This window comes from Hippocampus guttulatus, chromosome 2 (genome assembly GCF_054856545.1).
Source record: "Hippocampus guttulatus isolate MCC_2025c chromosome 2, RoL_Hgut_1.0, whole genome shotgun sequence".
Taxonomy (NCBI): domain Eukaryota; kingdom Metazoa; phylum Chordata; class Actinopteri; order Syngnathiformes; family Syngnathidae; genus Hippocampus; species Hippocampus guttulatus.
Window position 1 is genome coordinate 25,643,761 of NC_141262.1, and position 22,786 is coordinate 25,666,546.

The 22,786-nt window shown below is 45.8% G+C and overlaps 2 protein-coding genes across 2 annotated transcripts in view; both read left to right on the top strand.

The window, feature by feature from the left end:
- The first annotated feature begins 3,809 nt into the window (after positions 1 to 3,809).
- On the top strand, positions 3,810 to 9,742 carry acadvl (acyl-CoA dehydrogenase very long chain). Its single transcript, XM_086104964.1, has 21 exons — positions 3,810 to 3,908; positions 4,112 to 4,198; positions 4,345 to 4,408; positions 4,926 to 4,997; positions 5,086 to 5,158; positions 5,226 to 5,290; positions 5,366 to 5,500; positions 5,583 to 5,727; positions 5,805 to 5,934; positions 6,579 to 6,704; positions 6,813 to 7,011; positions 7,106 to 7,210; positions 7,284 to 7,370; positions 7,455 to 7,517; positions 7,609 to 7,710; positions 7,783 to 7,880; positions 7,971 to 8,043; positions 8,141 to 8,213; positions 8,293 to 8,365; positions 8,451 to 8,526; positions 8,621 to 9,742. The coding sequence occupies exons 2-21, from the start codon at positions 4,125 to 4,127 to the stop codon at positions 8,756 to 8,758; spliced, it is 1,971 nt and encodes a 656-aa protein (XP_085961090.1). The 5' UTR covers positions 3,810 to 3,908; positions 4,112 to 4,124; the 3' UTR covers positions 8,759 to 9,742.
- Positions 9,743 to 10,549: 807 nt separating this feature from the next.
- dnah2 (dynein, axonemal, heavy chain 2) overlaps positions 10,550 to 22,786 on the top strand; it is a 29,459-nt gene continuing 17,222 nt past the window's right edge. Inside the window, 42 exon segments of the mRNA XM_086104965.1 lie at positions 10,550 to 10,613; positions 10,756 to 10,860; positions 10,966 to 11,270; positions 11,355 to 11,519; positions 11,596 to 11,824; positions 12,053 to 12,163; positions 12,255 to 12,490; positions 12,566 to 12,757; positions 13,255 to 13,412; positions 13,511 to 13,598; positions 13,664 to 13,869; positions 13,943 to 14,072; positions 14,177 to 14,359; positions 14,445 to 14,653; positions 14,762 to 14,908; positions 15,004 to 15,160; positions 15,236 to 15,345; positions 15,447 to 15,576; positions 16,248 to 16,436; positions 16,706 to 16,850; positions 16,927 to 17,119; positions 17,204 to 17,404; positions 17,498 to 17,654; positions 17,801 to 17,975; positions 18,071 to 18,234; positions 18,301 to 18,462; positions 18,539 to 18,642; positions 18,754 to 18,910; positions 18,994 to 19,076; positions 19,135 to 19,315; positions 19,398 to 19,536; positions 19,620 to 20,017; positions 20,095 to 20,220; positions 20,293 to 20,403; positions 20,565 to 20,753; positions 20,885 to 20,988; positions 21,074 to 21,263; positions 21,347 to 21,527; positions 21,616 to 21,743; positions 22,110 to 22,262; positions 22,340 to 22,465; positions 22,545 to 22,763. Coding sequence (XP_085961091.1) covers positions 10,550 to 10,613; positions 10,756 to 10,860; positions 10,966 to 11,270; positions 11,355 to 11,519; positions 11,596 to 11,824; positions 12,053 to 12,163; positions 12,255 to 12,490; positions 12,566 to 12,757; positions 13,255 to 13,412; positions 13,511 to 13,598; positions 13,664 to 13,869; positions 13,943 to 14,072; positions 14,177 to 14,359; positions 14,445 to 14,653; positions 14,762 to 14,908; positions 15,004 to 15,160; positions 15,236 to 15,345; positions 15,447 to 15,576; positions 16,248 to 16,436; positions 16,706 to 16,850; positions 16,927 to 17,119; positions 17,204 to 17,404; positions 17,498 to 17,654; positions 17,801 to 17,975; positions 18,071 to 18,234; positions 18,301 to 18,462; positions 18,539 to 18,642; positions 18,754 to 18,910; positions 18,994 to 19,076; positions 19,135 to 19,315; positions 19,398 to 19,536; positions 19,620 to 20,017; positions 20,095 to 20,220; positions 20,293 to 20,403; positions 20,565 to 20,753; positions 20,885 to 20,988; positions 21,074 to 21,263; positions 21,347 to 21,527; positions 21,616 to 21,743; positions 22,110 to 22,262; positions 22,340 to 22,465; positions 22,545 to 22,763 — 6,900 coding nt within the window.

Genomic DNA, 22,786 nt, shown 5'->3' on the forward strand with positions numbered 1-22,786 from the left:
AAAGAAAAGTAATTAAGATAAGATAAGAAAACCTTTATTTGTCTCACAATGGAGAAATTTCCAACAATGGAGAAATTCCCATTTCATTAACATTTAAGGTTAAAATAGCTTTTGTCAAAGAAACACGTGAACCAGGACAGTCATAACATCCCATGTCGTCAAACAATGCGAAGCCGATCGATGAAGTGAGTGTTTGACGCAGGAGACCTCACGAGACCGACATACATCCTCACAAGGGCTGAATCACATCTAGTTGGCACCACACCATGTCAAATAGCTTCCACGCTGCATCCAATTGCGTCCTCGCTATGTTAAATTTACAGTTAATCCAATGTCTCCAGCGTTTTGGAAATTGCCAGACCGGGGACTGAGTGAGTGAGTGATGTGACATGGGGTGTCATGACATGTGGCCTGATGAAATGCGAGCGTGTGGATGGCGAGACCCGAGCAAGAATAAGGTGAGCCATAAAAACCGCTCAAACAGTAAGTAACAAGCACGGTGAGTGTGGAAGAGTTATGTAAACACAATTATTGGGTCAAAGTAGGTCAGCCGTCAGCGCCATCGAGGCTTTCATGGTGGCCCTGTGACATTTTGCATCCACATGACAAGTTGACAAGCCACCAGTAGCCGCCAGTAGCTGCTGGGGTTAGCATAATAGCACAATAAAACATCTTTTTATTTCAATACACATCCTGTTTGCTTGTCATCTATTGAACTTGCTCTCAGAGTTCAAAAGTCCAACAGCAAACCGAATTGGCACGTTGGCAATTTATTTGGGAGAGTGATGTTTCTGGATATTTGTGTCTTGGCAGTTTCACGTTCACATGACACATTTCACACAAGATTCTGAGGTTTAGCGTATTACTTAGCGCCACATGGGTTACCACGAGCTTTCTCATTATGTAACCTGTGGTGTAACTTGGCACAAGGTAGTCTTTATGTGAATGTTGGCACATGTCGCAGGTGCTTGTACTCGCTGTCAGAAGTTGTAAAAAAATCAATATTATAAAGAATTTAACAAGATTGCTTCTTACAGATGAGTGGCCACAATAATGACCTTTGGGGTTGTACTGACAGAAAGTAACACCTCCCTAAGTATCTCATTTATTACATGCTTTGTATTTATTCCCCTTACAAACCCATGAAGGGCCACACTATTGTGCAACTTTGGCATACTTTGTACTAACTGTGACTTGATATCCATACAGGTAAGATTTTTACAACTTAATTGGTAACCTAGCACATTTCAAATCACATTTTTAGTGAGGAGGTTGGGAAAAACAAACCAAGGGCTTGGATAACACAGCAGACGATTTTGGAACCATTTCATTTTAAATACATGCTTAACAGTTTAAAAGCCTATGCAGGGGTGCTTAACGTATGGCCCGCGGGCCACAACCAGGTCCTTAGCGGATTCAATCCGGCTCGTGTAGACAGTACACATTACCTGCAATTTTTCACTGACAGCAATTTTTGTTACCAATTTTGCCCACTGAGGGCGCACTGACGACCATGAAATGACATTCTGAAATTGTCTGCTCCTCAGGATTAGATGCCTGATATTGATGCCATTGTGAAGGTTAAAATATGTCAAGTTTCATGGACGAAATAGGCCTATGTCATATAAAATTATATACTGTACCACCTTTGCACTATGAATTTTCAGACACTGTCAGCAATGTTCCCTCTAAGGTGCGTGCGTGAGCAGTTGCGCACTTCTCTCACCCTCTCAGCGCACCCGGTGACAGGTTCTGATTGGCTGTTGAAGTAAGAGAAGGAGGAATTGATTTTATTTACGAGAGTTGTGTTCTGGAACTAACGACCTGCGGTGCAGACGTCTTTTTTTCCCCTTCTAATAAAACTGCATTTAAACTTTAGGATTCCATCTCCCCTTTGCCGTTCGTAAAGTAGAGCTATCCACTAAAAACAACGAACCCCTCAACTTACAGATACGCACACTCACTCACACTCACCACAAACGAGAGGCTGCAGGCAATGCTCCAACCCATCCCTTCAGGAAGTCGAAATATGGGCATTGTTTAGGAGCCCCTTGAATGAGGCTTTTTCGCGCGTTTCAAAGGTCAGGTGACGAGGAATATTATGTTTTATTAAATGACATGTTTTCCATTTATGAGTGGACACTAAGTGGCCATGACTGGCTTAATTCATGATCCTTAAAATAACCTGTGTGCTAAAATAAGAGTAACGATCTTGGGCCAATTTTATTTGTGTCATAAATCTCCATTCAATTATATGTTCTATTTTGATAGAAAGGGAATTTGAAATTTGTCATACCGTACTACATCACGTCCCTTGTGATGATCGCAAGTTGTGGACAGGGGCAAATCTGGTTTGGCCGCCGTGTACAAGTCTGATGTTAATCACCGTAGTCCAGGGAATGCTCAGGAGTTTGTGTGAATGCTCATACAGATGGAAAATTAAAAGAGGGTTGGTTTGGTGGAATCCATTTCTGTTTGTTTTTTTTCATTTACAAACACAATCTTTATTTTAATTTAGTTTTTACAAGGCAGAGGGTGTGGGGGGGCAATTGCAAAGTCACGCTTTTATGGCGCTTTGAGTCAGTTAAGTTTGTCAACAGGGGCGGGGCTAAAGGCGAGACATCCAGCCTGGGCACGCCCATATCATGCCAATAGGAAATTGTTGACACTTGCGATTATTCATTCATTTTCCCATGGATGCAGTATTCTTAGAGGCGTAGATAGTCTGCCACAGTTGTTATATGTTACGTAGTATTGACTACAAGATTTAGAAGATGACAGCACTCGCGACTCAAAACGCAAACACACAACCTGGTCAAAGAGTAGAAGTTCTACTCTTCTAGACTGTTCTACATATTCTGTAGAACAGTTAATTAATTGAAGTCACACAGTGATTGAGGGTCACCACCTACAGTCATGGTTACATGAAATATTTTAAGAAAATGCACACAAACACCAGTCTTGCATATACACTCATAATATAAGCAAGAACAATCATCATTAAAATCAACATTTATAATTAAGAGACTTTTGTGTCATTGTGGCTGTTAGCAAGAGAATGGTTGGGGTTGAAGTAGACTATTAGATAGCACGCAAAAGCAAAGCCAATGAAAAGAAAATGACACTATGCAATAAAGCTCAGCAAAATGTTGTTTTTTATTTAGAATAGTTTCCTGCTTTATTATGAGTGTGATGGGCATTGTTCTGCATACGTGTGAGTTTTATTTCATGAAACCCTGCCTGGCGACTCAACTCTGCTGTATTTATAGAGCACTTTAAAACAGCCACCGCTGTATACAAAGTGCTGTGTATGAAGCAAAAATAATTCATACAACAACAAAAAAATAAAACAATAAATTAATAACAAAGACATAGCAAGCACAAAAAGGGAAGAACAAAAAAATCAAGTCCCATGCTGAGTCATAAACCCAAGACTAAAAATGAGTTTATGGTATGATATAAGAATTACGCACGGTCACCTGCACTTGCTCAGGTGATGTGTCACATTGATCACCCAATTCATACGATTTGCGTTACTTTGCAATGTTGTATAAATCCCAACCAGTTGTTTTCAGAAAGTATCTAAAGAGTTTATCTGATCTGTGAATTGTAAGCACTAATCAATGTTGAATTATACATGCAAACTTTTTTTCGAAGAACATTCTGATACCTTGTGTGAAATGAAACAAAAGCGATAATCAATAAATTATAATTATTTTAGGAGAACAATGGACAAATTGGAACTGTCGTACTGGTCTGCCCTCTAAAACTACATGTCCCATGATTCACCGCGACGAGTAGTCATTATCCGGGTAACCCGGTCAAGCAGTGGAGACAAAAAACCTGTCACTTACCAAGACTGAGGACTTCTCCTGCTCGGAAAAGGACGTTTGTCATATCCTCCACAGGTTTGTCATGTAAATATGATTGCTGATTAATTATTTAACTGAATTATGTACAAAGTAGAGAACTACCCAAACAGACGTTCTAGTCGAATGGGTCATGACGTAACGTTTGGCAGTCGGTGTCGACGCGATGCTAACGGTTAGCCAATACTTTCAATTCGGTTCTGTTGTTTTATGGGTTTTTATTTGTATTTTATTCTCTTCAGTTGACGGGAAATAATGCTGATTCTTAAAGTGGCCCAGTCGTCTACGCTTTGTGGTGTAGCTCTACGGATCGCACCAGGACTCACTGGGTTTGTAGAGTTCATCTTTACGATCAATATATATATATATATATATATATATATATATATATATATATCGCGAGATATATGAAGTTTATCTTCATGCTATGTTGCTGACTAATATCTAAAGACCAACACCCGTTCATGTTATTCAGGGCTCGGCGCCAGGCTGTCGTGGCTGTGAGCAACACACGCCTCTATGCGAGTCAAGCCACACAGGTAGGTCACAGAATGCCTTCTACAGTATCACTACTGCACGCATTCGTTTTCTGAATGTCATGTTTCTTGCACACCGTATACATCACTCTTTGCACTAGTGCCTTGCTACTGATGGTGATATAACACAATCACCCTATTCCGAGTAAGTAGGTGAAAGTTCACCAGTCACATGGTCCACATTTAAGGTGACACTGCAGCTGTCCTGAGCAGCACACAAACAGGAATTAGTCATGTTTTTAGTGGTTGCCACAATCGTGAGAGAATGATTTTATAGTCATGTGAATAAAATACATAGGTATGTCAAAAAAGTTTGGGATGGGAGCTGATAACATGGCTCTGCTTATGTGCCCTTGCACTAAACTTCCACCTCTTTCACTAAGTCACAGTTTTGTTTATGTAGCCAGAACACCACATGGTATTTGGGTCATTTTAACACAAACATACAATCTTAGAAAATAACATCAATGTAAGATGTTGATTTGAGCTACAATTTGCTGCTGCGTATCTCTCTCTATAGGCAGTGTTAGAGAAGCCAGAAGCAGTCTCAACAGATGCTGGCACTGCAGTGGAGAACAAGACGGCCACCGCAGTATGTTGCTTCCCGAAACATTGCAACGCACGGATTGATAGTGTTTTTGGCTGCTGCAGTTGACTTTGTACTTTTTACTATCCCACAGGAGTCCAAATCTTTTGCTGTCAACATTTTCAAGGGGCAGATTGCCACATCTCAAGTGTTTCCTTACCCTTCCGGTAAATCAAACATTTCACTGATAAATTATTTTTTAACGTTAATGATGAATTTCTCTTGTGTGTTTAGTCTTGAATGAAGAGCAGGAGCAGTTCCTCCGAGAGCTTGTGCCACCCGTGGGCAAGTTTTTTGAGGTAAAATTTAAACCACTGTGGCTCGCTGGTGATTTTTTTCTTTCGTTCCCCTCGTGACTCACTTGCCGTTTACAGGAGGTGAACGATTCGGCCAAGAACGATGCACTGGAGAAAGTCGAGGACCATACGATGGAGGGCCTGAAAGAGATGGGTGCCTTTGGCCTGCAAGTGCCGGCTGACCTGGGTGGCCTGGGCCTCACCAACACACAGGTGCGGACGCTTGATATTGACCCATCGTGGATGAGTTTTACACACTCCTAATAAAGCGATATCCTAATCCATCCCTCCTCAGTATGCCCGGCTGGTGGAGATCGTCGGCACTCATGATCTTGGTGTCGGCATCACGCTCGGTGCCCACCAGTCTATCGGCTTCAAGGGCATTTTGCTTTTTGGGAATCCGGCACAAAAAGAGAAGTACCTGCCTAAACTTGCATCAGGTAACCAAGATCGCTCACTCAGTGATTTTTACGCCCCGAAGGAGACACACAAACAATTTGTGGTTTGTTATGTCCAGGTGAGCACATTGCTGCCTTTTGCTTGACCGAACCAGCCAGTGGTTCTGATGCCGCTTCCATCAAAACCACAGCTGTGCAGTCCCCCTGCGGACAGTACTTTATTCTCAATGGAAGCAAAATCTGGATAAGGTGAGACTACCGAGGTAGCATACTTACAGAGCTGAGAATTTTTTTACATGTATTTTTTCCAATATCAACATGAAAAAACAAACAAGCAAACATAAACAACAAAAGGGCTACAATATCCACTCAGTCAGTCATTACTATAATAAGAAAACCTTTATTAGTCTCGCAATGGAGAAATTCCCAATTCACAGCAGCAAAGTTATGAAAGGAAGAAGTAGAACAACAAAATATAGGAGCTGCTGGAAAGGTAGCCACTCTCGCGGCGCCATTTTGAAGTCAAAATAATAAAAATAACACAACACAACACATCGGACACAGACAGTCGTGCAATCTTCACCACCTTTCTGCATACACTTTGTTGTCTGATGTGATAATGTGGTCGCAAGAGTCTGTACTTCATTGCCCATTGAGCCGTTTGCCTGTAACAGCCTTTTTACATGCTGCCAGCATGATTTTAATGGAATACTTCTCTTCAGTTCATACACATTCTTGTACTAAATAGCAAAGGTAGGGTACCCACAAATGAAAACATTGTAACTTAAAATATTCATCATTTTGCATAAATGCACCCAAAAAGCTTTGACATGAAAAGCATTGACTTGAGTCTTTGATCACTTGTGATATATATTTTTTCCCCTTGCTCTTAGTAATGGCGGTCTGGCTGAGATCTTCACCGTGTTTGCCAAGACACCGATGAAGGATCCTAAGACAGGAGAGATGAAGGACAAGATCACAGCTTTTGTTGTGGAAAAAAGCTTTGGTGGCGTGACACAGTGAGAGTAACCTTTTTTTTTTCTCTTCAAAAATCGGCACAATCATGCCGGTGACTAACGCTTCACATATTTCTCTTGTGCTCATCATCTCTTTCTTTCATATCCCAGCGGGCCACCGGAGAAGAAGATGGGCATCAAAGCCTCCAACACGGCCGAGGTTTACTTCGACAACGTCCGCGTGCCGGCCGACTGCGTGCTGGGCGAGGTGGGAGGCGGCTTCAAGGTGGCTATGAACATCCTCAACAACGGCCGATTCGGCATGGCGGCCGCCCTCTCTGGTACCATGAAAGGAGCCATCAACAAAGCGGTGACTTCCGACTTCCACACTACAGCCACGCCTGCATTTTTTTAACGCACAAGAGGAGCAGATTTTTGGAAAACACTGGTTTCCTATTCATCAGGTGGACCATGCAACCAACAGGACCCAATTTGGCAACAAGATCCACACCTATGGGGCCATCCAGGAGAAGGTGGCCCGCATGGCCATGCTGCAGTACGTCACAGAGGTCGGTAGATGTTCAGCACATGTGAAGGGCTCGCCATAAATCCACGCCGATAGGTTCTGTGCACTCCCCGCAGTCTCTGGCCTACATGATCAGCGGCAACATGGACAGCGGAGCGACCGAGTTCCAGATCGAGGCAGCCATCAGCAAGATCTTTGCTTCCGTGAGAACGTTTGACCTTGAAAGTCAACTGATTGCTGCGTCTCCGGAGCTCGACTGCATCTTTGTCTTTGCGAACCTCTGACAGGAAGCCGCGTGGACTGTGACGGACGAGTGTATTCAAGTTATGGGCGGCATGGGCTTCATGAAAGTGAGGGGTCACTCCACATCTTCTGACATTGGCGGCGGAAGAAAGTCAAGTCAAAGAATGCACACTTACGATGTGCAATGTTTTTTGACAGGATGCTGGAATCGAGAGGGTGATGAGGGATCTGCGAATTTTCCGGATCTTTGAGGGCACCAATGACATCCTCAGGCTTTTTGTGGCCCTCAACGGCTTCCAGGTGAACATTCACGTTTTCTTTTCTCTTGCCAGCGCCTCGCACCGTGTCTTTGACTTTGACCCTTCTCCTCAGAATGCGGGTAACCAGTTGAAGAGCTTACAAAAAGCCCTGAAGAACCCACTTGGCAACGCCGGGCTCCTGGCGGAAGAAATCACCAAGAGAGTAAAGAGGTAACAACTCAGGACTCTGGTACACTGTATGTACTGGAATTTTTCACAGTTCATCTCAGAGTAAAGCTGGCTTGGCTCTCCTTGTTTTAGGAAGGCAGGCATGAGCACAGGTTTGACACTTCAAGGAACTATCCACCCTGAGCTGGCTCAAAGTGGTGAAATGGTGTGTTGTCAGAGCTTGATCACTGGAATCCCCTTTTATCTTTGACTTTATTTTTTTATTATTTGTTCCTCGTCACCTTTTTTTTTCTGCTGCGTAGGCCGTCAAAGCCATTGAACAATTTGGCGTGGCTATCGAGGAGCTTCTAATCAAACACGGCAAGAAGATTATCGGTGAGCATGCAAAACCTCCAGCTAGAACTCATTTGGCATGGTTGGCAAACAGAGGGGATAAATGTTAATTTTCTTGCAGATGAGCAATTTGTATTGATGAGAGTCGCAGACTGTGCCATTGACATTTACACCATGATTGTTGTCCTCTCAAGGTACACGCTTGTTGACCTCTTTTGTGGTTATGCTAAACACCTCCAAATATCTGCGTAGCTTGATGGGATTCTTGTCCTCCCGCAGGGCGTCACGGTCCCTGAGCCAGAGCGACCCTACGGCCCAACATGAGAAGGTTCTGTGCGAGACGTGGTGTGTGGAGGTGAGATATTTTCCAAAACACACACGCACATTGTCAAACATGTTGACTCCAAATGCGGCCTGTGCGATTTGCTGACACTCCCTCGGTCCCGCAGGCTCACGGGAGACTCGTGCGGGACATTAAGGCGCTGCGTTCCAGCCAGTCCAGGCAGCTTTATAACAACTTTCGGGCCATTTCCGCAGCAGTGGTGGAGAACGGGGGAACGGTCGCCTCTCACCCGCTAGGTTTTTAAACACTCCATGGTTTGCCCGATTTCGTCTTTTTTGGGTTAAGGGCCGGCTCACCAAGACATCAAACAATACCTCATCGTCCCTTTGAGATGGTTGTGAGGTTCATCTTCAGTGTATTTATTTGAAAGGATGTCAGATTGTTGTCGTTTGAAAGCCACATGTTGAGTTTCAAGCCACGAAAATAACATTTTGGAGTGAAAGGGCCTTCAAACAAACACCGCAAGCACCTCATCTCATCCCCATCACTCTTCCAGGTACCAACGACCTTTGTGAACATTAAGCTGTAGAAAAGGGACTGATGTCAAGCTTGTTTATTTGTATACTTTATGGATTGTTGTTTTATGATGCATTTAAAAAATATATTTTCTGCATGTTGGATTTTCAACGGCAGTAACAACTGTATCGCTTTTGCCTTATGTAACATAATGACAATGCAAATTCTGCACCAGTTTGCCGTTGTCACCTCACGTACTGCAATGGTACATCTGCAAATATCCCAGAGATGGTTATGATTAATTAAAAATCTTTAGCAAGGAGGGAATGCTGTTTTTAATGAAATTGAGCACTCAATAAAACTGTTCTATTTTAAATTTATGAGTTACAGTGCATTTGCCAAGAATCTTTCCTTTTTCAAGAATGTGTGATGCTCATCACGTTTACGGTTCTTTAGTACCAAATGTGTTCATGGTTGATCACATAAATCAATATGTAAGTGTACCAAAATCTTCTTCAAATGAATTGTTGGGACCTTGTGGTGTTGTAAGGTCAGTGAACGTAGGTCCTTTTGGGCTTGACATTCATTATTCAAACTGTTCTTGTTGACTAGATCACAAGGTAGCAGTCACAAAGAGTCTGTAAATATACCAGAGATGATTACACGCCATTATACACATGATGAGGCAAAGAGGCTATGTCATTTTTCATGAAATAATTTTGGTTTAACAAAGCAGTTGAGCACTTCAATAAAGTAATGCTGTTCTTCTGTGCGTTTATGGTAATTTCTTCTGTCGCTGAAATATACGTTTGCTACTTTTTTTTTTTTTTTTTTTTTTTTTTTTTTTTTTACCGTGAACTGTACTGTAAGTATACGGTAATTTGAAATCATTACAGTAACTGTGGGGTTTTGTAAATACAATTTATTTCCCTTTTGGGTAGACATTATTCATTTCGTTAACAAATTATTGTTTCAATATATCGCATTTTGAATACAGATACAAATTATGCTATACTTGGCAACTTGTTGACATCATTAGGTGATGTCATTAGCTGACGGCACATGTTTATGACGTCACTTTGAGCCTGATGGCTTGCATTGGAGTGCCCTACACCTGCAACTATTACGGAAATTAGCTTTGTCAAATCGTTTTATTCGAAGCCGAAAAAGATACTTTTTCGCAATGAATACTGATAAAATAGAAGGAGAACGTTCTGAAACGGTATGTTTGGAAAAAGTTGCCAAAAGCCGCTGTGCACGGGGTGGTTTTGTACGTATGCCATGAAAATACGCCTCCATTGTTCTAAAATATGATTTCAATTGTTACGTTTTGGATTGAATCGAATTAAAAACACCAGCGTGTAAATGGAGCTACGCTATGGAACACAACTTGAAGTCGTCTTGTTTCGTATGGTTACTATGGTGACGTTGACGCGCCTCTTGTACCGCGCCGCTCGAAAACTTTCTCAAGTCTCATATGAGTGTGAGTTTCAACAAATGCTTCTCATTTTGTTGTACTTTCCTCTTGTCTTTGAGGTGTTTGTTTTGTAGAATTGAAATTATGTGTAAATGCTGAGCGATGGAGTCGTCAAGCCAAGATGTCACAGAAACACCCGAGGGTGAGGATGACAACAAAGATGCTGGTAAATTGCATCCAGTAATCTCCAGATAACCTGCAAGTCTATTCCTCGTGACGTCTTTATATGAAATATGTGTTTCATCTATTCTTCCGAATAGCTTTTCCCTCTGATGATTTTTTCTTGTGCTCTCCTGTGACTGCTTAAGTTCCCACTCAGGAAAAGGAAGATGAGAGTAACACCAAGGAAAACACTGAAAACACAGATGACAACAACGAAAACAACAATCGAGCTAGTAACGACAATGATGCTGGTTTGTACTTCATATTGTATCACTCCAAATACCATACGGGTCTACTTCTAGTCACACCAAAATATTAAATTTTGCCCTCTGCTGACTGATGCGTAAACCCGACAGCTTCAGTTCCCACGCAAGAGAAGGAATCCGAGATCAATGATAACAATGAAGACAACACTGAAGACAGTGCTCTTGCCAACGATGAAGCCAAAGACAGTGATGACCCCAACCCCGACAACAACGCTGACGCGGACAGTAAAGACAACAACATGGACAACACGAATGTCGAAGAGAATAAGGACCTCAACGATGACGAAGAGAACATAAACGGCGATAAAGAGAAGACTGACAGCAACGATGAGGCCACTGACCTCGAGCCCGTTGTACAAATAGATCCTTTAGAGATCTTAAGGAAGGTTTGCGAGGTAATTGGCATTTGTTTTGAGAGGCTGTTATCTTTTCTGTTTTGCAAAATGACATTTTAATCAGTCCCTCCTTCTCTCTCGCAGAAGTTCATCCGTTGTGTGGATATTTCGGGTGTCACCAAAGAATTGTGGCTGGAGGAAAATATGAAGTCACTTGAGCGGTTCATTGAGGACACCTCTATTCCCATCTTGGTGGTCTACTTAGACGCAAGCATGACATTGCAAGTCGAATACACCGTTCCAACACAGGTACAGTGGCCGACTGCACTCTCAACTCAGCGTGCTTTCATTTGAACGGGCATTAGAAAAGCCGTTTTCATTTCAGGTGGTGGAGCAGCTGGCCTACTTTATGCGTGAGCCAGGAGCCGTGATTACTCCGGAGAATTTCTACGAAGAAGTGGAATACAGCACGGTGCAGGGCGACCCCAACGAGAGCTTGCTTAATTTTGTGATGAGTTTGCATTCGGACGAAAATGACATCAGCAGCGAATGGGAAGCGGGCATCAAGGACAACTACATCAACGGCATGCATACCTATCTGGCCATCCTCACAGGTACGAAGTGGCTTGAGTGCCATCATATTATACTGGAAGTAAGGCTCAGCAATTTTGAAACATGTTCCTCAACGTTGCGATTGAACATTGATTATTTTTTAAAATCCTCTTATAAATATCATTCCATGACATCGGGATGTCAATTTGAATTCAATTAATTGTTTAGCCCTACCTGGAAGCAAATTAAGAGTGCAGCGTGTCATGCTTTGTGTTTCCCGTTTTGAACAGACAATGTGAGTAAGAAAGAAGATCAGACAGTGCTGTACATACCAATGGAAGGCCTGAATGACAGCGCTGAGGAAGGCAGCAAGGACACCCGTCTAGTGCAGAGGATGGAATGTAAGGATTTGCATGACACAACTCAAACAGTTCACTGAAGCCCAACTTGATGTGGATTAACCCCCCCCCACCACCTCCTTCGCATTTTTAGCCGTCTTAATCCACTGGTCGGACCAGATCAAGGAGCTGCTGAATATCCAAGACACGTCCAGGAGCGACAGCAGTGGCCTGCTCCAGGAGATAGCGTACTGGGAGAGTCACTCTAAAAAGCTCAGAGACATCAGTAAGCAGCTGCAGAAGCCGGGCGTCAGGCACATTCAGAAAATGTTGGAGCTGGCCAACTCGCTTTATGTCAAGCGCTTCTTTAAATTAGCCATGGAACTACAGGTGGAGTCCTCTATTTTTCACCCAGTCTTTTTTGCAGCCGCCAAACGTCAGCTCATGATATCATTTGGTGCCCAGGAATCGTCCGTGGAAGCGCAGTCCAACCTGAACTTCCTGTCCTTACTGGCAGGCCCCTGTGAAGAATTGCGCACCATCGCCATCAGCGAACTCGCTCCCAAACTACAGCACATATTATATGTCATTCGCATCATCTGGATCAACTCCACCCACTACAACACCAAGGAGCGCATCACGGGCCTCTTCCTGAAGGTACGTCGCCCTCGTTCTAAAAGGAGTCAAGTCAAGCTTGTTTGTGTCGAGCCGAACCATAAATCGAATTCAAATCAATACCACAAAGTTGTAGAATGTAGACAGGGGGAGGAGTCTGGAGAAGTGGCAGGAAAACAGGCCTAAATAGAGATGTCAGGGTATGAGGCTGGAAAAGAGGTGGTTTTCATTCTAGGTGTGGTTTAACTAAATATGCCAGAGGATAAAAATAAGTCTTCAGGCGAGATTTGAGCCTTTCTGCATAGGCACGCTAATTTCTGTGCATAGGGCATCCTAGACTACTGTAGTACACATGGAAAATGCTCCAGAGCCTATTAACATTTTTTTTTTTAATCGATAGGAGTCATCAAAATACCTTCAAGTCTAAGCCAGATCTAAAGTAGAATTGGCTTCTCATCACCTTTTTCTCTCGAATAATGTATTTTTTTTTCTTCAACTTGCTCCCCAAACGAAACCTTGTGCTGTGCTTGTGGCTGCAGATGAGTTATGAGATCATCCACCTGTGCATCAAGACCATCTCCCTCGACAGGATCTTTGAGGGCTACGTGATCTCCAGCAAGAAGGACCTCAATGACTGCATCCAGTGTTGCCTGACCTGGAAGAACATGTACTTGCGTATCTCTGAGGTGCACCACGAGTAAGACGAAAAAAAAAAACCGATCCAATTCACGCCCAGCTGGTATTCTCGTGCTGTTTTTGAAATAACATCTCCACTCGCTTTTTTTTGCACATCAGGAGTTCTAAAAAAGGCTGGCTACTAGACCAAACCAATATTTTTGTCCCCGTTGATGCCTGCATTCAAAGAATGAAAGATTTGCTTGAGGTAATTTGGCCTTTGATATCATGGCTCCGAATCCGTCCAAACCGTCCGTTCTGCGCCGTGTCTAGGTGTGCGATAGCCAGCAGCAGTTTGCCCGCTGGGAAGACGGCGACCAGAGACCATTGCCGTGGTTCAGCGGCTACCAGGGCCCGGAACTCACGCTGTCCCTCATGAAGATCGAGACCAAGTTCCAGCACGGCCTTCAGGTCCTGCGCTCCGTAGACAAAGGCATCCTAGAGGTTGAGAACACTGCATGGCACATTGAGTTCAACAGGTAGGAACGTCATGACTCGGCACCGTAATGAAGCCGAAATACTCCAAAGTCCTTGGTATGCCCTTGTGTTCAGGTTCCGCGCATTTTTAAAAGATCTGGACATCATGTTACAAAGCCAGATCACCTCTGTGTTCAAGACCGTCAACTCCGTGGAGGAAGGTCTTCGGCTGATGGACATTTTTAAAACCATTTCTGCCCGAAAGGTGAGTTTCTCGGAGCGATGCGCACGTCTCCTCGGTCGGCGTTGAACGACTTCGCAATCGAACGAAATAAAATACCGTCTCCCGCGTCCTCTGCCCTGTCGCAGTCGATCAAGAGCAAAATCGACGAGATGGTGGATGGAATCTATGGCATCTTCAAAAAGGAGATGCATATGAACATGAAGCAAATTGATCGGAAGATGTTGTTAATCCCTGACTACATGCCACCATTGGCAGGCCAAGCCCACCGAGCGAGGGCCCTCAAATTCCACTTGGAAAGCCTCATGGGGGTGAGCCTCAACAAATTCGTGCCACTCATGACGTGATTGATCTCCGCGTAGTATGACTCCCACCTCCCTTTTTTTCCCAAAACAGGTGCTCAAGAAGATCCCCATCGAGGTCGAGTCACACAGCTGCAGGCAGGTGCTGGTCACCTACGAGCAGTCCATTCGCAATCTGAATGACTTGGTGACGCAGAAGTTTGCCGAGTGGCACCAGAGTCTGGAGCTGCAGTACGTCAAGAAGCTGGAGCGGCCCCTTTTGTTGCACGGCAAGGACAACAGGATCGAGGTCAACTTTGACAAGTGGGGCACTGAAGAAAAAAAAAAAATCACCGCCATCACGAGTGCCGTTTCTCATTCGCTGTGTTTTTTTTTTTCCCCTTTCTCCCAACGTGACCGCTTCCCTCACAGCAACCTTTTGAACCTCTTTGCTGAGATCGGGTTATGGAGCCGGCAAAATTTTGACATCCCAGAGTTTGTGAACGAGATTTACCAGGAACGCGAGGGCCTCCGATGCCTCAGGGAAAAAGCGCAGCACTTGGCCCGGGACTACAACCGGTCAGCAGACACCCACTGCATCTCAGCATGTTCTTGTCCCCAAGGAACCGCTCCGGCGGCATTTCCTTACCGCGCGTCAAACTTGTGTGCGACAGGATCATCGGAATGCTCACTCCCATCGAGCTGGGTCTGTTTTCCAAGAAAATCCACGTCCTTGACAAAAAGATTCAGCCAGGCTTCACCAAACTCTTCTGGATGTTTAAAATTTCTTCCAGCACCTTTGTCAAGGACTGCCTCATACACGTTTCCAAGGTCACCGTTCGTTAACACTTCTCACTTTAATGTTCAGCTGAGTTGACCGCGCTCCCCTGCATCTTTCCGCCGCAGGTGCAGGTGATAGTTGACGGCTACAAAGCGTCCAATCTGACCATCACGAACCTCTGTCGCCAGATCAGCGAAACACTGCTGGTTCGGCTGGACGGGAAGACTCTGTACAGGTGACGGCGCTTTACATGTCGCGCACAGCTTGACCAAATCCTTGAAGAAAATCGGCGTCTGTTTAATTTCCGCTGTGCGCATTGTTTGTCATCCCGGTCAGGAATTGGGAGTTTGAGACCGACCAGAGAACTCACCGGCAGCGACAGCACGAACAATTGCGCTCTGCTCTTCAGCGCACCGTCGACATCATGACCAACATCCACAACACCTTCTCTAAAGATGGGCCTGAGGTCTGTTCTCATCGTTTGGAATATTTCGGTGTAGTTAGTTTTTATTTTGTGATGACCTTTAACTCATTCACTCCCAAAGACGTTTTTAAACGTCTTTTCAGACTTGGTCTAGATTTGGCTGGTACTGAATGAGTTAAAAAAAAAAAAAGGTCGTTTTAATCAGTTTTTAGAGCAGGTTTGTTAGTTTGTATTCATTTTTTCCAAAATGCGTTCAATTTAGTTTTCATTAGTTTTAGTATTTGTTTTTTTAATTCTTCTTTTTTTTTAATGTATGGACTACAGTATTTGTCAAAGATCCCAAAGTATAGAACAATACAGTAAACTACAATTCTCAAACGACCTCCCTTGACCTTCCTTCTTCTGTACGTACGTTCAGCAATACCAAATAAAATGAAAAGGTTTTTATAAACGTAAGGGTTGTTTTTTTTTTTTTAATGAATTGTCATTTTTATTTTATTTGTATAATGAAACTGTTTTCTGTATTTTACTTTTAGTCTTTGTGAACTTGAATAACCTCAGTCTGATCACTCGCATTCCTTTACTCATCCCTGGATTTGAACAAGTAGTGTTTCTCAAGACCGGGTCTGCGTCATGTATTTTCGACTCAATGTGATACCCCCATAAGGACGTTAAGGTTGCAACGAACAGAAGTGTGACTCTGCTTGCCGTAGGTGCAAGAGCACTGGGTCACGTACACGGAGAAGGTGGACCACATGCTGGAGCAGGCCCTACGCACCAACGTCAAGCGCTCCATGCAGAAGTTAGCGCAGGCCATCAACGGAGACCGCAAGTCCTCACCCACCCCTTTGTTTCGAGTGCTGGTGTCACTACGCCAGGCAGACCCCAAAGCCGAACTCAGGGTACGGGCGACATTTGTCTGGTTCGATCCACACCGGCCTTTCTTCAAATGTAACAAATGTGCACACATTTTAACCCTTTTGCCCACCCTGTAACCCGATAACATGATAAGCCGTGCACTGTAGCGGCCCCCTGTCCCCCCGATAGGGTTGTCATTCATTGTTTGCTACCTTTCGTCCTTTCCCGAAACTTCATTTTAGCAGTCAAGGCTTCGAGTGCTCATGTTTGCTTGTATTGAGCGTTTCATTGTTTTTATGTATCTAACTGACAGGTTGAGTTCTCCCCGACGCTCCGAGAGCTGGGTCAGATCTTGGACATCCTACCTCAGATCATCAGCACCATCTCCAAATTCAAGCGACTCCCCGAGCTGCTCTCCGGCGAACAATCCCACGAGAATCCCATACACGTCAACATCGGTTCGGGGGCAACTCATTTGTCCGCTAGTCACCTGCTGAAGTGCCTTTCTAACTTTGCTTTTTCTTGATTGTTTAGAGCGCGATGAGGAAATTAAAGGCATACAGGCGGCAGTTGGCGCCGGGATGGCAGCCACCGCTGGCCATCTAAAGGAATATTTGACAACCTGGGACAAATACAGGGACATTTGGGAGACCAACAAGGACTCCTACATCCAACGTTACCAAAAGCTGAATCAACCGGTTGCCTCTTTTGATGCGGACATACACAGGTACCGCCAGCATATTCCCAATCGTGTTTGTCGAATTTTGTCATTTTGCCGCAATCAACTTAAAAGGCCGCAATGAACTTCAAGGTACACGGAAATAGAAACGAGTATCCAGCAGGAAGAGACGGTCACGAACTTCCATTTCATTGTGCTGGACTGCTCGCCGCTCAAGACGTCGTTGGTGCAGCACTGCAGCCAGTGGCAGACCAAGTTCATGCAGCTCCTCGTGCGCATCGCCAGCAGCTCCCTCAAAGAGATGCACGCTTCCATGAATCGTAATGCCAAGAGGTGTGTCATCGAAGGGTGGCAGCAGAAGAACGCAAAGATCTTTTTTTTTTTTGAAGCGGAATTTTGGACTTTGTTTTGTTTCTCTGTTTTGAGGTTGAGCCAACCCAACACGACTCTTATGGAGCTCAGTGAGAGCCTGGGGCTCCTGGAGTCCTTCCAGAGCAATTTGGCCAAGACAGAGGATGACATTCTTCTGATCTATGAACAGTTTGCTGTTCTGGACAAATATGGTTTCCCTCTGGATCCGACAGTAAGCGCGATGCCGTATGTGCTGCGGCAACTGGCTGTCAAGAAATTGAATGGGTTACATACAGTGTTTGAATCGACCTGACGCTCACTTTATGAGGTGCATCATCCACAAACTTATTCATTTATTTCTTTATTTTGCCGTCTCAGCTTCAGGACCTGCGTGGCACACTGAACACCAAGTGGGACTGGTTCCAGCAGGTCCTCGTGGACAGCGACGTCATGCTGCAAGGGCAAAAGCAAAATTTCAAGAGCGACTTGCTCAGCTCCTCCGATGAACTCACCGAGAAGATCCATACCGCTGTGCAGGAGTTCAACACCACAGGTCCCACACGCACTTTTATTAAGCGTGCCTGAGATTTGGACCCCGACCCTTCCTCATACGTGAAACCAACAGCGTGTGCTTCTTCGCACTCCCAGGTCCGTTTGATCCTGCCATCGGCACCGTCGCGGCCCTGAGGACAACAGCACAGCACCACAAACATCTTGAGGCGCTAAAAGAGGAGGAGAGCCTTATTCTGAAAGGCTTGAGCTTCTTCAAGATCGAGCAGGAACCTTCCAAAACCATCCAAGCTCTGGAGAAGGTCTGACATATCAATAGATATCATTCCAGGACAAACGAGTTGCTGATTTGGACTCTGCGGTTGCAGGATATGGAGTTCTTGCAGCAGGTGTGGGAGATCACGCAGGAGTGGGAGTCCAACTGGGACGAATGGAAGGGGGATCAGTTTGTGACGCTTCGCACTGAGAACATGGAGAGCAAAGCACAGGAAATCTATAAAATCCTCCACAAACTCCAGAGACAGCTCAAGGTCCGACTTCATGGGACGGCAAGAGATCTGATCGCGACTCGACTTTGACTTTGTGGTTTATTTTTATGCTTTGCAGGATAAGAACTGGGACATTGTGGACGTGTCCAAAAAAAGGGTCGACCAATTCAGGAGAATCGTCCCCCTTATCGCTGACATGAGGAACCCAGCGATGAGAGAGAGGTAACGTGTCAATCACGCAAGAGTGTTACTTGAGTCCAAGTCTCCGTGTAATAAGTCCACTTGAGTCCGAGTCTCCAAATAATGCCCCTCCCACTGCCGCGCCTCCTTCAGACACTGGAAGCAGATCTGTGATCATGTGCAGAGCTCCTTTGACCACACCAGTGATGATTTCAACCTGGAGAAGATTATCTCGCTGGGTTTCGACAAGTTTGCAGACAAGATCGGCGAGATCTCTGGGGCCGCCAGCAAGGAACTCTCCATAGAACAGGTGCCTCGTAATGACCCGAATCGAGGTGGGGAAAATTTGCCTCTGGCTGGCAAATCAAAACTTTTGTTGTTTTTCTCTCAAAGGGTCTGGAAGAGATCGTCAAGACGTGGGATGAAATGATCCTCGATATTATACCTTACAAAGACAAAGGCCACTTTCGTCTCAGGTGAGCCCGAGAAGTGAAATTTGGAAGCCGGGAGGGCTGACAAAAGATATCTTTGCAGGGGCACAGAGGACGTTTTCCAGGCCTTGGAAGACAACCAGGTGACACTGTCCACCATGAAGGCCTCCCGATTTGTCAAAGCTTTCGACAAGGAGGTGGACACTTGGGAACGTCAGCTCTCCCAAGTTATGGAAATCATCGAAATGGTGCTCACGGTGCAACGCCAGTGGATCTATCTTGAGGTTCCAAAACGAGGCCGACTCCCATCCTCTGCCGTTTGACTCTTGCGAAGCGTTTTCACGTGATGTTCTTCCGCTCCAACAGAACATTTTCCAAGGGAAGGACATCAGGGAGCAGCTCCCGCAAGAGTGCAAAGAATTTCAAGAAATTAGCGGCAGTTGGAAGATCATCATGACCCGGCTCCATGAGAACAACAACGCCCTGCAGGGAACGCACCATCCCGGTATTTCAAAACGGTTTCATCGGACGTCTTGACTCGAGTCCAGGTGCTGAATGGCTCCTTTTATCTGGCCTGTGATTGCTCAGGCTTGCAGGAGACATTATCCAACATGAATGCCAAGCTGGAGGAGATCCAGAAGGCGCTGGACATGTACCTGGAAACCAAGAGGCAGATTTTCCCACGGTTCTACTTCCTGTCCAACGACGACGTTCTGGAGATCCTGGGTCAGTCTCAGAACCCGGAGGCCATGCAGCCGCATCTCAAGAAGTGTTTTGACAACATCAAGAGCCTGCGCACAGAAAAGGCAAAAGTCGCCTGCGCCGATAAGACGAGATGATCGCGTGTGTCGTACCAGCTGAGCGCCGCCATTGCGTCTTTGTGTCTCTCGCAGGTGGCCAGAAGGTTAGACGCCACTGCCATGTTCTCCTCGGACGGAGAGCTGGTGGAATTTATTAAGGCGGTGCCACTGGACAAGCCTGTGGAGGTGCGATCGTTGTGAGCGGGACAGCTCGCGGCGGCAAGTTTCAAAACCAGAGTTGAACCGGCTCGTGTTCCGTCTAGATTTGGCTGTGCGATATCGAGAAGATCATGCGCGCCACTTTGAAGAATTCCCTGTACGACTGCATGGTTGCGCTCAAGAAGATGAAAAGCCAGCGGGACAAGTGGTCCAAAGACTGGCCGGGACAGGTAACCCGATGGCAATTTCATGACAACTATCACTTTCGACGAGATCAATTCTCTTGGACTTTGTATCTTTAGATGCTCATTACGGCCAGCCAGATCCAGTGGACAACCGATGTCACCCAGGCGCTCACGACCTGCAAGGAGACAGAAGACAAGGGTCCCCTGAAAACCATGATGAAGAAACAGGTACGGTTTTTGTTCTGCCTCGCGCAACTTTCTGCCGCTTTCATTCTTTCCCATCGACCTCAAATGGCCGCGACGTGAGATGCTAGTTTCCAAAGCGCAGCTAGACTCGATGAACTTACAAGCTCCCCCCCCCCCCCCCTCTCCCTCCCCCTCACCCTCAGGTGTCCCTGCTTAGGCGATATTCTGATATGATCCGTAGCAACCTGTCCAAGGTGCTGCGTCTGAAGATTGTCGCCCTGGTCACAGTGGAGGTCCACGCACGGGACGTCATCGTTAAACTGGCCAAGGCAGGCTGCAACGACGTGAACGCGTTCGAGTGGCTGTGCCAGCTGAGACTCTACTGGGAGAAGGTGCCGTACATTCGCCGCTCTTTAAATAAAAGTAGGGCCGCTCACGATGCCTGTCCGAGGAACACCGCGTCCCTCCCGGTCATCGGCAAGATGCTAACCTTGAAGGCTTATTTGTTTGTCTCTGGCCACAGGATTTGAACAACTGCATCATCCGACAGACCAATACGCATTTCACGTATGGATACGAGTACTTGGGGAACTCCGGACGCCTTGTCATCACGCCACTTACGGACAGGTAGCGAGCTCATGATTTCAGTGGATCCTCAAAAAGAGAGGACGGCGAATTATATTTCACAGAAGAAAACGACAACATGCCCCAGGTGTTACATGACCCTGACGACGGCGCTCCATCTGCATCGAGGCGGCTCTCCCAAAGGGCCCGCCGGCACTGGGAAAACGGAGACCACAAAAGACTTGGGCAAGAGTTTAGGGATGTACGTGATCGTCATCAACTGCTCCGAAGGACTCGACTACAAGTCCATGGGCCGCATGTTCTCCGGCCTGGCGCAGGTAGGAAGTCGGCAGGAGAGCGAGCTATCGCGCCGTCGCTCGGCTTGCCAAATGACCAATCGCCCGCCCCGCCGCCGAGCCAGACGGGAGCGTGGGGCTGCTTCGACGAGTTCAACCGAATCAACATCGAGGTGTTGTCCGTGGTGGCCCAGCAGATCCTTTCCATTCTGTCCGCCCTCTCGGCGCTGCAAACCAGGTTCCAGTTTGAAGAACACAACATCGCCCTGGTGGCATCGTGCGGCGTCTTTATCACAATGAATCCTGGTTGGTCAACGATTGAGGAAGTGCTTTCCTGAAAAATGAACTCTTGCGATATTTCCACTCTTTCCTCTCTGTTTTTTTTTTTTCTTAGGTTACGCCGGTCGTTCCGAGCTTCCAGATAACCTTAAGTCCATGTTCCGACCGATCTCAATGGTGGTGCCAGACTCTACTCTAATTGCCGAGATCATCCTGTTTGGAGAGGGCTTTAACGACTGCAAGGTGTCGTACGAATGGAAATGACTCATCTCTACATCAAGCCCAGTCCTCGAGAGTTTCTATCCAGTCCGTTTCAGATGTCTCCCTCCTCCTACGCGCCTGATTCAAATGATCAGCTTTGTAGAAGCCTGACAACGATCCTTGTCGTTGGTTTGTTGGATGAAGGGAGACATTTTGTTTTGTGTTTTTTGTTATTGTAAAGTGTCCTTGGGTGTCTTGAAAGGCGCTTATAAATAAAATGTATTATTATTATTATTATTATTATTATTATCTAAAACGGACTGGACAGGGGCTCTCGAGGACGAAACTTTTTGGGCACTCCTGCTCTAAACTAAAACATCCGCACCGTTTCTGACTCCTTGTTGGCAGCTACTGGCTAAGAAGGTGTTCACCCTTTACTCCCTGGCCATGCAGCAGCTGTCCAAACAGGATCACTACGACTTTGGCCTCCGCGCGCTCACCTCCTTGCTCCGCTACGCAGGCAAGAAGCGACGTGTCTGCCCGAACGTCCCCGGCGAAGAAGTGAGTCTTTTGGACAGAACGAGGAGGTTTCCATGCAATTTCCGTCCACTCCTCACCCGGACCATTTCCGTCTTCAGGTCCTGCTCATGGCCATGAAAGATATGAATATCGCTAAACTGACATCCGCTGACCTGCCGCTGTTCACCGGTATCATCCAGGACTTGTTCCCTGATGTAGAAACGCCCGTTATAGACTATGGCAAGGTAGGTTGAGCTTCACCCCTAATGCGGTGTCGTCGGAAATCCAAATTTGGTTTGTTTCATGCTGTCATTTGTCTCGCAGCTCAAGGAAGCCATCCAGGTGGAACTTCGTCAAAAAGGCCTGCAGGTCACCCCTTTCACACTGACCAAAGTCATCCAACTCTATGAGACCAAAAACTCCCGACACTCGTCCATGCTGGTTGGCAAGACGGGCTGCGGTAAGACCGTCACGTGGAAGACGCTGAAAAATGCCCTCATTGCCATGCGCAACAAGGAAGTGCCGGGCTACGAGCTCGTGCAGGTATTTCCGTTTTATTTCCGCAT

Excerpts from the sequence above, each read along its gene's own strand:
- acadvl (XM_086104964.1), top strand. The coding sequence starts at position 4,125 with ATGCTGATTCTTAAAGTGGCCCAGTCGTCTACGCTTTGTGGTGTAGCT. Across the intron at positions 5,728-5,804 it reads CCTGCCTAAACTTGCATCAG|GTGAGCACATTGCTGCCTTT; the intron begins GTAACCAAGATC and ends TGTTATGTCCAG. Across the intron at positions 8,527-8,620 it reads GCGAGACGTGGTGTGTGGAG|GCTCACGGGAGACTCGTGCG; the intron begins GTGAGATATTTT and ends TCGGTCCCGCAG.